General features: G+C 39.9%; 1 protein-coding gene across 1 annotated transcript in view; it reads right to left on the bottom strand.

Annotated features, from left to right (window-relative positions):
* Positions 1-13,936, bottom strand: part of LOC125291891 (titin-like) — a 143,335-nt gene that overhangs the window by 78,425 nt on the left and 50,974 nt on the right. Inside the window, exons 46-73 of the mRNA XM_048238856.1 lie at positions 12,489-12,770; positions 11,388-11,666; positions 10,999-11,280; positions 10,628-10,906; positions 10,250-10,537; positions 9,847-10,125; positions 9,475-9,753; positions 9,092-9,370; positions 8,697-8,984; positions 8,301-8,588; positions 7,829-8,119; positions 7,079-7,366; positions 6,303-6,416; positions 5,940-6,213; positions 5,661-5,844; positions 5,466-5,549; positions 5,083-5,350; positions 4,932-4,967; positions 3,888-3,914; positions 3,652-3,708; positions 3,513-3,563; positions 3,036-3,089; positions 2,563-2,634; positions 2,006-2,074; positions 1,700-1,780; positions 1,433-1,510; positions 750-896; positions 435-548 (exon numbers count right to left, since the gene is read on the bottom strand). Of these exons, the coding sequence (XP_048094813.1) occupies positions 435-548; positions 750-896; positions 1,433-1,510; positions 1,700-1,780; positions 2,006-2,074; positions 2,563-2,634; positions 3,036-3,089; positions 3,513-3,563; positions 3,652-3,708; positions 3,888-3,914; positions 4,932-4,967; positions 5,083-5,350; positions 5,466-5,549; positions 5,661-5,844; positions 5,940-6,213; positions 6,303-6,416; positions 7,079-7,366; positions 7,829-8,119; positions 8,301-8,588; positions 8,697-8,984; positions 9,092-9,370; positions 9,475-9,753; positions 9,847-10,125; positions 10,250-10,537; positions 10,628-10,906; positions 10,999-11,280; positions 11,388-11,666; positions 12,489-12,770 (5,112 nt within the window). The remainder of the gene's footprint in view (positions 1-434; positions 549-749; positions 897-1,432; positions 1,511-1,699; positions 1,781-2,005; positions 2,075-2,562; positions 2,635-3,035; positions 3,090-3,512; positions 3,564-3,651; positions 3,709-3,887; positions 3,915-4,931; positions 4,968-5,082; positions 5,351-5,465; positions 5,550-5,660; positions 5,845-5,939; positions 6,214-6,302; positions 6,417-7,078; positions 7,367-7,828; positions 8,120-8,300; positions 8,589-8,696; positions 8,985-9,091; positions 9,371-9,474; positions 9,754-9,846; positions 10,126-10,249; positions 10,538-10,627; positions 10,907-10,998; positions 11,281-11,387; positions 11,667-12,488; positions 12,771-13,936) is intronic.

Below are 13,936 nucleotides of genomic sequence, written 5' to 3'. Positions count from 1 at the left end.
GGTAAGACTCGAAGGCAGAATTTCACATATCTGAAGTGTGATGTCATCTACCTTTTTTATGTGAAATCTGTATCTTCTGGGGTATAGCTTCATCTTGTTTTCTAGTGGGAATTGTAACCTCTTCTCTTTGAAGTACCACAGTTTCTGTTTCTTCTTGAATAATTGTTGTGATTTCTGCTCTCTTTTGAACTTCAACTTCAACAATAGCTTTGAAAGAGCAGTTGAGGGGAAAAGGAAGAGTAAGACTGTTGTGACCAATTGGTCATCAGCAGATCAGCACAGACAGAGCACAGTATCAAGGGACAAACAAACACATAGATCACATACTGTACAGTGTATCCCTTACCAGGATTTAAAGACAGACAAATACAGAGAAAAAGAATTTTGAGACAGAAGAAAGTGTTTTGTCTCAGTGGTGAGACATGAACATATACCTTTTGGTGCGGCAACTTCTGGCAGGGTTGGCGTCGGCTCTGGTTTTCTAGCTGGTACTGTTTTTGGTGGCTCTGATGGTTCTGACACAGTGGGTTTCTTTGCCTCCACAGGGACTTAAAAGAACATGGGCTTTGTTTTGATTTTTTACACAACAACACCGTTTATCTATCAGATGTGACATGCAAAGAGCTGGCTCTCCACAAAGAGAACCAAACCAAAACAGACAAGAAAGTACAAACACAGACAACATGACTGGGACCAATGAGTTGGTAAGCATGACACAGTGTCACACAAACAAGACATACATGAAATACCTTTAGCGTGGGGAGCTTCTGGTTTCTTTGCCGGTGCTGCTTTAGATTCGGGCTTAGGTTCCGGTTCAACAGCCACCTGTGGTTTAGGCTCAGCCGGCACCTTTGGTTTAGGCTCAGCAGCCGCAGGTGCTGCAGGTGTTTGGACATCTTTAGGTAACGTAAATATACTGCTATTAGTGATTGACAACAAGGGTGTGACAAGAGGCTGAGACTTCAACAAGAAGAGAAGAGTGTAAGCTGTGTGGAACATGGGGCGGACAGACATGCTAGACACATGTGGTGAGGAACAGTGACTTAAGACAATAAGAAAATGGCAACTGAACACACAATGAAGCACTCAAAACAACATGAAAAAACAGCAACTGACATCACAGGTGGTGAGGTACAATGCTTACAGATCATAGTGTGAAAGAAAATAGCAGTTGACCATATAGTGAAACACACAAGCAACATAGATGAGAAGATTACAACTGACTTTAGACGTGGTGAGATACAATACTTAAAGACAATGAGACTGAAGAAAAGAGTAATCAAACTCACGGTGAAACACTCACACTGCACAGATAGAAAGACAGCTGGTGACATTACACACTGACAATACACACATGAATGAAGCGCGTTCAACAAGAGCGATGCACACAAGAGCACTACACTCAAGAAACCAAACCAAACAAGACATATACCTTTTTTAGGAGTGACCTGTTGTTCTACAGGAGCAGTGGGAGTTGGCTTAGGAACAGAAACCTTTGGCTCTTCGAGTTCTTAAAAGTGAGTAAGTACATATAACACAAAAACATTTCAACAGTTAATGGTGGACATACAGAACATATATTTTCTTTGGCCATACACAAAAGAGAATAGAGACGGTAGACGAACTGGAGATGAACACTGAAAGGGACTCACAGGACAAACAATAAGAGAGGAAAGGACAAACGTAGGATTCGTCATACCTTTTGGTGGTGGAACATCCTTTTTCTCTGGCACTTTTACTGGAATTACTTTTTCCTCCACGGGCTTCTTGGCTTCAGGTACTTAAAAATATCATCATGAATCTATGTCAATTCAAAGCTATGTCTCTTCAAGATGTTAGAATCACCCTTAATTGTTACACAGTGAAATATTAAATGAAAACATATGCCATGAATGCCATGATAGAAGACAGACAAAATATTCCTTTGACATACAAAACCAACTGTTAAAGAGCTTTACACACATGGTGTCAACAGAGTAAGGTAAGACAGAGACATGTTAAATACCTTTAGCTGGTTCCTGTTTCTTTGGTTCTTTGATAGATGGTTTCTCTTCAGGCTTGGAAGCCTCAGGAACTTTAAGAACAATTACTTCATTAAAGCAAAGCCAAAAGCTAAGTGCAAGCACTAAGCATTAGAGATCTACAGAGATTACACGCAGGCTTGTTATATACATACAGGAAAACGCAAATACTCACTACATCTACAGACAATGGACATATTTTCTGACAACCAAGACAATAACGTTAGCAAAACAGACTTATGGATTATTAAAGAAGCAAACGTTAACAAGGACAAGGACATGGAGAAGGCATAATGTTTACATAAGAGCAAACATAACAAGAACAATCTACAAACAAAACATACAATTCACACAGTGACATTGGAATGATCCAATGAAAGTTATGTAACACTCAACAATGACCATACCACAAATAGACAAAACAAATGCAAAACAAATGAGCAAGACATAACTGACATCAACCTTGACTGCTTTTTGATTCACTTGCCATTCCATAGCTTATTGCCTTGGCTGCCACAAAAGCTCGTATTTTATTATATACCTCTCTCTGGAGCTTCCTCTCTCATGCCTAATTTCGCCCTCTGGACTGGTTCCTCCACAGGCACCCTTGGAACTGGTTAGAGAATGAAAATGGACTTAGAGACATACAAAAACATACACACATCAATCAGTACATTAAAGGTGTCAAAGATGGAACATAAACATGAGACCACCTGGAAAAGGAAGGAGGCATTTGGCTGTGGAGTGCAACTCACATGGAAAGCAATACAATAAAAGGACAGGACACGTAGACAAAAATGACCTTCTGGTCTATAAGCTGACAGACTCACACAAAGGACAAAACAAAAGGATGCAAACATGTTATGAAAGCACACAAGACAATAGGACAAAACAAAATTCAGTCAATAAGACCAAAAAGGTGACACATACTGTAGGAAGAGCAAAAAAGGAGTTAAGAGGGATTCATAAGAACTAAGCAAAACATGGATGAATACAACGAGAACACATTAATACCTTCAACTGTAGTGACCTCCTGCACTACCATTTCTTCTGTCCAGATTTCTCGTTCTGGAGAATGGTAACAATCCGTGATAAGAATTCAAGCAAGATGGCAAAAATATTATAATGTAAGACATTTGTCATTCTTTTGTGGGAATACACGACATTAGCTGGTTTCACATTATTAAGTTGTTTATTCTTTGATTCATGAAGAGAGGGTTAAAGGATGAACTCTGTTATTGTTATTGATGGAATGGCTTCACACTGAGCGTTTTAGTGAATGATAGAGTGAAACATGAGATGAAGAGTGACAAAAAAGATGGACTGAAAAGTCTCCATCTTTTGTTCATTTTCCAATGTTTTGATGACGGGAGGGTTAAAGGATGAACACCGTTATGGGCATTAATAAGGGTTTCACGGGGAGGTTTAAAAAAAAAAATGATGAGTCAGATGTAAGAGTGATGATAAAGGATGATTGAAAAGTCCTTGTACCTCGTATCTCCATCTTCTCCTCATACTGATAGTATTCAGTTGATGACTCTTCTTTTAGAAAATAGTAACACACGCATCACCATTTGTTTGTTTGTTTGTTAATGTACAAAAAGTTTCTGTGCACGAGTCCCATTCTTACCTTTAATGGCAAATGCAGTAGGTGCATCGGGCACTTGAATTGATGTGTCAGGGACATCTGAAGGGTGTTAAAAATAAGCTATGATCTTTAAACTCACTGAGATTCTGTCAATATGACAGTTTTGTACTATTATATACTGTGATATTTATTAGTCTTGTTTTGCCACGTGAGCTACTTGAAAAATGCATAAGTGGTTTGATAAATGCTATGTTGAAAGTTGAAAATGCTTTACTCACCATAAGGCAACCTTCCTAACTCAATTTCTGTGAAAGGAGGCAAAATGGGATTACAACCTAATTTAAACTATTCAAACACAGAACTTCGAAAACTGGCGGTACAGACCTTTGCCTGACAGGTAAAGTTCAGCTGTGCTTTTAGCTTCACCTCTGGGCTCCAACCTCACAATCACTGAGTATACGCCTGAAGAATTATTAATGGTGTTAATTCAGTGTCTTGACTTTCAAGAGAGAAGGACGGAATTTGAACACACGACGGTATTCATACTCTACACACCTTCATCTTCGTTGGTTACGTTGCGGATGATCATAAAGTGACGTCGACCTTCGCTTCGGAAGTTATACTTTGGGCTCTCTTTGAGTTCCCAAGTGTCTTTGTACCATGTTACAATAGCATTGTCGAAAGACACCTCACATTCAAAAGTGGCTGACTGTCGCTCCCTCACCACAATGTTCTGGATGCGTTTGGTGAAGTGAATTTGTTCAGCTAAAAATAGATAACGCAGGGTTTATCAGCAGGTTAGGTTACTTGAGTGACTTTACAGATGACACAAAAAGCATTATGTCTTGATGATCAAAATGGAAATTGGAACTTGAATTGTCATTACTGCTTAGAACACTATCCTTAGCATTATCACTTGTAAAGAACATTGTAAAAGAAAACTATGAGACTATGTAGACGAAAAGAATCCAAGACTTGTTTGAATCTTCAATGAAGTTGTATCCAAAAAACAGACATGTCTTCATAATATGATGATGGAAGAGGTTAGTAGGTGGGTTCAACGGACAAGTTAGAGAGATTATTCAACGTATACAAACCTTCAACCCAAAGATTTGTTGTTGATTCAAGGTTGTCATATTTGCAGGTATACTGTCCTTGGTCTTCAGGTCTTACATTTTTGATAGAGAGCCTCTGAATCTTATCAATCACAGTGAATGTGTATCTGCTGCTTGGCTCTAAAAGCTTTCCGTTTTTAAACCACTGAGTTTTTACATTAGGTATAGAGAACTGGCAAGTTAGAATACAGGTTTGGCCTTCCTTACCAGCAGTTTCCTCCAAATGTGCTTCCACTTTAGCTTCTGTAAAGACAAGAATGACGGACACCGCATTAAACTCATGACTGTCAAACAAGAGAATTTGTCTGGCAAGAGAACTGACATAAAATGGTTGGTATTTGCATTCACATCAACATACCCTGTACTGTGAGTTTGGCACTGGAGATATGTGGCCCGCATACAACCCGGTAATTGCCTGCGTCACCAGTCTGGCACTTCTTGATCTTCAGTATGTGGCGGTTACCAACAATTTTGATCTCATATTTATCATTAGTGTCAAGCTTCTGTGTACCCTTGTACCAGGACAAGGTGATCTCTGGGTAGTTGATTTTAATTTCACATTCAAACACAGCCTCCTTGTTAACATCTGTTGTTTGATCAGTGATGTCTTTCACAAGAGTAACAGGCTGTAATATAACAACATAGTGATAGAATTAATGAACAACAAACTCATTTCCAGTGAACCAATGTCTATTTTTCATCAAATGCCAATTCATCAAATTATATGCAAATATTAAAAACCTCTGTCTGTTCCATTCTCTTTTGCAAATCAGCCACAATTTGAGCCAAATCTTCATCTGACTCTCTTGAAGCCAAACTTCCCTCCTAAAACAACAAAAGCGGTATAGCAAGAGTGTTGGCATCATTCACATCATCTTTCTACTCTGCCTTCAAGGAAATATTTGAAACTGCTATGACATAAGATCTCCAACTCACAGGTCGTCCACTCTCCTCCTCCTTCTCTCTCTTCAACTGCTCAATAGCTTGTAGGAGACCACGGTAATCAGTGATCCCGTACATGCGAGCATACTTCTCATATTCCTTTGGATCTACATTCCTCAGCAACTCTACAATATCAATCTCTTGGCCTTCCTTCGGACTTTTCTGCTTTGAAGGTGTCCTTGATGAGATAAAAGAAATAATTTATATCATCTGCCTGAATAACATCTGTACTACTTGCTCATAAATAGCAATGACATAAACAACTAAACTCACTTCTTTAGTTTCACTGTCTCAGGGACAATCTCTTTCTTCTCCTCGACATTCATGTCAGCACTGCACTCAATCTCTCCGTGTTTGTTAGATGCAACACATCTGTACTGTCCAGAGTCAGATTTGGTAACCTCCCTGATTTCCAGCTTGGCCTCTTGACCCTTCTGCTCGATGGTGATGCGACCACCGTGAGTAACCTGTCTCCACTTGCCCTTCATCCATTTCACGTTGGGGATTGGGTCACCACCAACTTTAGCAATGAAGGTTGCTGTACCCTCTGAAAATAGAGTCATAGAATATCAGTACATATCCAATTTTTCTAATGTGACCTTGCCGACAACTGCCATACAAGACTACAGAACTTACTCTCTGTGATATGAACAGTCTTGGGTTCTTCGATGAAGTACAAGTTATCAAGCTTCTTTGCTGGTTTGGCTGCAGGGGCCGCTTCAGGTGCTGGAGCTGCGGCAGCGGCTTTTTCTGAGAAATAATTAATAAATGCAAATTCACTAACATGTCTTCAATGCATAGACGTGTGAGGTTGTAGTTTTGACCATGAGCTCGCTGAACTGTGAATCTGTTTGCAAGACTGTAAATATTTCACAATGTGTAAGTTTCACAGTAGATATGAATCAAGTTGTTTTTGAGAAGTCCAAAATCAGTGGGAAAAGAGTAGAACGTCAACAAATAACAAGCTTTCAAAGAAGAGCAACAACAAAAAACAATGAAGCTTTAAGCATTGAGCTCTGGTACATAAAAAGCTTTGGACAGAAAGCAGAACACTTTTCACAGTTGCAAAATAAAAGCAAGATACATTCATCATGTAGTTGCTATTGTCTGTTTCAGTCTGACTGCCTTGATGATGAGGGCTTTGGGTATTTTTATTCATGAAAACAAGCTGAAATATTAAGTTTTAACATTAATTTTAATCATGAGTTATATTTACATGCTATGGATTGCTAACTATGCCCCACATTGTCTGTATAGTTTACTCAAACAAATCTTTACAATTTATTAAGCTAGCAGTAGAATTTTATATTCCTTAAAAATTGTATTTTACACTTATGAGCACACAGATATACACATTTAAATTGCTGACGTATGTGTGAATATATTTGGAAATTTGCCTAACAAATGGATACCTTTCACAGTCACTTTGGACTTGCAAAATTCACTTCCAGCCTCATTTGTAGCCTTGCACAAATAATCTCCAGCATCATTCTTGGACACACGGACAATCTCCAAAGTGGCTGTGCCATTTACAAAGGTGATCTTTGTGCTGGCTGAGGACGACACCTCCCGTCTGTCCTTCATCCACTGAACCTTCAGCGGAGGAGAACCACGGACGTGGCAGCTCAGGGTGAGCTTGTCATCCGCATTAATGGTCACTGGCTTAAGAGGTATGTCGAAGGTCGGAGGCACCTTGTGTTCTGCATCGTAAAAGACGTGGCACATAATCACTGTAGCAACCACAATACCAAGAATACCCAAATAATCTCTGTTGCAAGCACAGAGCAAACAAGAACAAGTAAACAATCACTGTTGCAGGCAAGATAACCACAAATCATTGTGGCAAGCAAAACTGCAATAACAATCATAAAATCACTAAAGCAAGACAAAAAAACAACACAACACAACACAATCACAGTAGCAAGCATGGTGGCAAGAATGAGAAGACAATCACCATAACAGGCACATTGAAAGACATTATGTATGTGTATAATCATTATGTATGTGTATAATCACCTTAGTGATCAAAATAGTAATCATGCATATTGACACCGCAACATAGACCTTGCACTATAACATCACACATTTCTTTTCAAATTTTGAAATCAAAGTTTTAAGATTTGATGTGTTTAATACGCTATTAAACACAACATATACAGTACCTGAGATTCTCACTGTAGCTTGGCAACTGTCGCTGCCAGCTTCGTTAGTGGCTTTGCAGGTGTATGTGCCACTGTCTGAGCACTGAGACTTCTTGATACAGAGCACAGCCACATTGTTCTTGAAGGATATGTCATAGTCGTCAGAGCTGGAGATTTCACTGCCATCTTTGTACCAGTTCACTGTTATGGGCTGAGATCCAGACAGACGGGCCTCTAGTTTCACCACCTTGGCCTCAACTTCCTCGATAGATTCAGAGGGCTTTTTGGTGAAGCTGGGAGGAATTTTACGCTCTGAAATAACAACAAATGCACTGTGAGTGTTTATAACCAAACAAATGAAGTCGCTGTGAAGAGAACTTTTGAATATGGCGAAAAAGGAAAGCGAAGCTTATCAGATAAGCAATAAAAAGCTATTTCCAAGAGAGTAGCGAGGAAAGCAGAAACTATCACACAAAAGCGACTAAACAAATACCTTTCACAGATACTTCAGCAGAACAAGAGTCCTTTCCCATGTCATTACTAGTATGGCAAGAATAGCGTCCAGAGTCATTTTTATCTGCTTTTAGAATGGTGAGGTGTGCAGTGTTATCCACACATGATATTTTATAATTTCCGCCAGTGCGAATATCTTTGTGATCCTTTGACCATGTCACTTTCATTGGCAAAGATCCAGTCATGTGACATTCCATCTCCACACTATCTCCCACCGTAACGTCCACTGGCAAAAGCTTTTTATCAAAAACTGGTGGATATCTTGGCTCTACAATATCAGGTAGAAAATAGCATGGTTGGACATATTTAAACACATTTAAAAAATGCAAAACAATTCTGTCAGATACATCTTTTTACATTACTAAACCAAACAGACCTTGAAGTGTGAGTTTGGCTCTGCAAGAGGCTGTCCCAACACTATTTGTTGCGACACAAGTATATTCCCCAGAGTGTCTCATTTCTCCTCTGGCAATTTGAAGGACGGCAGAGTTATCATCGAAACTCATTGAGAATTCAGCGTCATTTCTCAAGGTTTCACCATCTTTAAGCCAAGAGATCTCCATGGGGGAGGATCCAGCCACACGACACTCAAATCTGACTGCCTGTCCCTCAGTTTGTTGTATACTAGTAATTTTCTTGGGGAAAGATGGTGGTGTTTTGACCTCTGAAATGCAATTTTTTTACACAACACACAAACACTGAGTACAGTTGCTATGGTGTGGTTAAAGGTAAAAGAGAAAAAGACTAATAAAATATCTGAAGAACAGTCACCTTGTACAGTTAGTTGGCAACTGGAGGATGCTGATCCAATGCTGTTTTCAGCTTTGCATGTATATTCTCCAATGTCTGCTTTAGACGTTTTACTAATTTTCAGACAGGCTACACCTTTTGAGAATTCCATTTTGCACATGGCAGAGGATCTCAATTTTCCATCGGCTTTAAACCAGGATACTTTAATTTCAGGTGTGCCCCCTATTTGGCATTTCAAGCAAACAGCATCTCCAGCTGTGACATCCATTGGCTCCAATTGTTCAATAAAGTATGGAGGTTCTAAAGTAAAACAAAATAAAACATCGTCGCAACAAGATAACAAGAACAGCATGCAAACAGCATACAATTATGTGAATATGGACAACTAAAAACACAACACAAACCTAATATGGACACATTGGCATGACAAGTATCAGTTCCGGCTCCATTGGAGACTTCGCAAGAGTATTTTCCTGCAGCCTCTTTATCACTGTTTAGACACTCCAGGATGCAGGAGCTCTCAGTTGTTGTCATGTTGTACTTGTAAGAGGAATATATCTCTTGCCCATCCTTATGCCATTTAACATGAATTTCTGGGCTTCCACTGTATGTGCATTCAAGAATCATGGATTTGCCCATTTCAACAGAAAGGTCTTTAAGTTTTTTAATGAAACGAGCAGGTTCTAGGACAAAAACAACACATACATTAATTGGAACATTGCCTCTCCAAAGTAACAAACGCAAACTCCTTCATGCACAAAATCACAACAACCAACCTTTCACAAACAGGTTCACTGTGCAGTTCTCCTTTCCAGCATCATTAATAATTTGGCATGTGTACTCTCCTGCGTGGGATTTATCAACGTTGCGGAGCTCCAACGTAGCCATGTCACCTTTGAGAGCTATTGCACAGTCCCTTCCAGGCAAAACTTCCTTGCTCCCTCTAAACCATTTCAGTTTTAGAGGGGCACTTCCCCTCACAGTAGCAGCAAATGTAACGCTTGAGCCGGGCAACGCTTCCAGTGGTTGAGGTTGAGTCACAAAAGATGGAGGCTCTACAGGAGACACAGAGGAGGAATAGACTTGATGATCTCTCGTATTCGCCTATTCCAATTCACCAACTTTTGAATAATAAAGCTAAATGAATAGGCGCATTAATCACCCTGGACATAGACTGACCTTTTACAACGAAAGTTGAACTGGTTTCAGCGGTTCCTGCTTTGTTGACAGCTTTGCACTTGTACGTTCCAGAATCAGACAGTTTGAGTGTGGGAACTTTCAAAGTGCAGGTGTTGTCGCTGAACATAATTTCGTAGTTAGGTCCACTTGTGATCTCCGCTCCATCATGGTACCAAGAGATTGTGAAAGGTGAAGATCCAGACACTTTACAGTCCAGTTCACCAGATTTACCCACAATACTCTGTACATCTTTCAATTTCCGTGAGAACGCCGGAGGAATTATTTTATCTGTGTAAAAATACACAATTAATTGAACATGGAACTGAGGGAATTTGGTACTTGATATTACTTGACACAATCGAGGACATAACAACAAACCTAGGACATTGAGGTGTATTTTGCTGACATCAGCGCCAACTTCATTTTTGACCTCGAATGTGTACTCTCCAGAGTCGTCCCTCTCGCTTGTCAAAATTTTAAGACTGGAGATCATTTTTGCAAAGGTGATCTTGTACTTCTTTCCAGACGACAGTTCCACTCCATTTCTGTACCACCTTGGCATTAACTCGGGAGTTCCAGCTACAGTACACTCTAGGGCGGCTATGTCTCCTTCTGTGACACTAAAAGACTCTGTCCTATCAATAATTAAAGCCGGCTCTGTAGATAAGGGAGAAACCATACATATGTGTAAGCCTGGGGGGAGGAAACAAAAAAAAAAAACAGACACTGCCTAAAAAACATATACAAACCTAAAACAGTCAAGTTAGCTATGCACTCTGCCACCCCAGCATCATTTTTGAGCTGACAGGTGTACTTCCCAGCAGTGGTTTTGTCAGCCTTAAAGATTTTAAGAGTGACCTGGTTGTTCTCAAAGGTAATCTTGCGGTTGTCACCATCCCTAAGAACATGGTCTTTGTCCTGAACCCAAGATACAGTCATTGGCTGAGAGCCTTTAATCGTGGCAACCAAAGTCACTTCTTCACCAGACACTGCTGTCATATTGGACAGCTTCTTCACAAAGACTGGTGGCTCTGAGTGGTTAAAAAGATGTGGACAGATATTTAATGATACCCGTACCTCACAGCAAACTCAAAGGAATTCACAATAACAACACCAAACACATAAAACTTGTACCAACCTCTCAGTTTAACAGACACATTGCATGTGTCACTTCCTACACTGTTGGATGCTTTGCACTCATACTCAATAGCATCTGAAGCTTCCAGACCAAGGATATGCATAGTTGCAGAGCATCCTTCGTACACAAACTTATATTTTCTGCCCTCCTTTAGTGCCTTTTTATCTTTGAACCAGGTTATCTCAAACGGTGCTGTGCCCTTCAATTCACAGTTCAGACTGACGTCTTTGCCTTTCAGTCCTTCAACAGGTTGAGGCACTTTGATGAAAGATGGTGGTTCTGTAAATAATATAAGTCCAGTTTAATGTTGTTGTATCACATTATATGTGGACATCCAACCATTCCATATTTCATACTTTACGAAATAGGTATTAATCCGTACTTAAAAACTAGTGTGAAAGAAAGTGTTACAGTAGTTAACTTCGAAAATACAAATGCTGGGCCCTAATTTCATAGGGCAACAAGCACTGTGAACGAGCTTGGCACAGCAATAACCACGCAGGATTATCGATATTTTGAACATAATTGGCAGGAATGCCTATATTTGCTAATTTCATTGACACAAAGCAGGGCGCAATCAATCATAAATGGGTTTAGTAATTTGTGGATGTGACAAGGAAGTCATTCTTTATCAGCCAATCACAATGACTCAATCATACCTTATCAAAATTGACACAGAGCTCTGTAGCTGTTCTGCTATGGAGCAAACAACAAATTTCCCGTCGCAAACAGAGTGTGAGGTCTGCCTGACATGAAATGATTAAGAAGTTTCGCCTCATTGCTTTGAAGGAAGCCATTTATACATGGAGCTTCCCCATCTGTGTGTGGACACACCAGCATTGTATGGACCCACCCGTATTTGTGCTTAGAATATTGCTCATGTTAAAAAATTAGCAAAATGAATTTGCAAGTAAATTAGTTTTAGATCAAAACGGTGTAGTTTGCGTGTTGCTAGCCGCGTTGCCCATAAATGAAATTAGGGCCTCCTATTTCCATTTAAGCTTACAAACATATATACTGTAAATACTCATAAAGTAACAAAATATAACAAGTTGGTGATTTTATAATATCTTGATCAATTACGCTTATTCATTAGCTGACCTTTCACTGTGAGTGTTGCGCTGCAGCTTTTAGTTCCAGCGTCATTCTGAGCCTCACATGTATACACTCCACCATCGTCAAATGACGCGGAGGAAACATGGAGGACTGCCACTGAGCCATCAAATGATGTCTTGCAGTTGTGACCATCTGTCAGTTTTGAATCGTTTTTAAACCAGTTAATCTGAAGTGGGGCAGTGCCCGTCACTTTGCATTCGAAAACGACTGCGTCGCTCAGCTTCACAAACTTTGTGCTCGGAAGTTTCTGTGCAAAGTCTGGCGGTTCTGCAAAATGACAAATAACAAAAGTCAACATCTTGAACAGAAAAAGTCAAACATGCAAATGGAAATCCAAGAATGCAAGATGGAAGATGAGCTGTAAGAGTTGAGCTGTTGGAAGATGAGGACAAGAATGAGAGTTAATGGTTGATGAAGCACAAGGAAGTGGTGAGCAACAAAGTGGTGATGGTGAAGCAAGTAGCGATGGGCAAATGCACGGTGACTCATGACCACAAAAGCAAATGTGACAATGAAGCAGTTGTGAAAATGGGATGGTGGGACTGTGTTTAGTTACAAGTCTCAGAAAGAGCAAAGTCCAACCTTTGACAAGTAAATTAGCGGTACACTTCACGGTACCAGCATCGTTGCTAACTTGGCAAGAGTAAGTTCCACTTTGTGAAACGCCAACAGATAAAAGATCTATGAAGCACGATAAGCCCTCCAGTCCAGTAAAGCACGATGGTCCGGTTATCAGCTCCGTGTCCTCCTTAAACCATTTCACAGTAAAAGGAGGGGTTCCTTTGAAGGTGCTCTTAAACCGAACTGTAGTGCTTGGAACAACGGCCTGAGATTCTGGCATCAGCACAAAGCTTGGAGGCTCTATAATACATATGAAGGGAGAATATATATGAATATAGACCTTTGCTGAACTGGCAACCTTTAGACAACTGTTTTGGTCTTTTTAAATATCAGCTCAATACAATTATACTTAACTGACCTTTCACCCTTAGCACCGCACTGCATTCACAGCTTCCTGCTTTGTTTGTAAGTTTGCAAGTGTATGCCCCAGTGTCTGCCTTCTCTAAGTGCTCAATCTCCAAGGAGGCACTATTGTCCTCATGGACAATTTTATGCTTTGTTCTCCCAGAAAGTTTATTTCCATCTTTTATCCAGTCCACAGTGATTGGGAGGGATCCAGATATTTTGCAGCCAATGTGCACAGAGGAACCGAAAATCTCCTCCATATCAGTTAGCGGTTTTATGAAGGAAGGAGGAATAACTTGATCTGGTACCGAGATTGGGAGATTGAAAATGTGAGTTACACCCTCTAATAACTATTCCAAATTTAGATATATTAAAAAAAACTTAAACAACATTAAAGTACTGACCTACTACAACCAATTCAACCTTGCATGTAGCAACATTAATGTGATTTGCAACCTCAAAGATAT

This window comes from Alosa alosa, chromosome 3 (assembly GCF_017589495.1).
Source record: "Alosa alosa isolate M-15738 ecotype Scorff River chromosome 3, AALO_Geno_1.1, whole genome shotgun sequence".
Taxonomy (NCBI): Eukaryota; Metazoa; Chordata; class Actinopteri; order Clupeiformes; family Clupeidae; genus Alosa; species Alosa alosa.
Note: the sequence above shows the minus strand (reverse complement) of the source record. Positions and strands in the feature narration are given on the sequence as shown.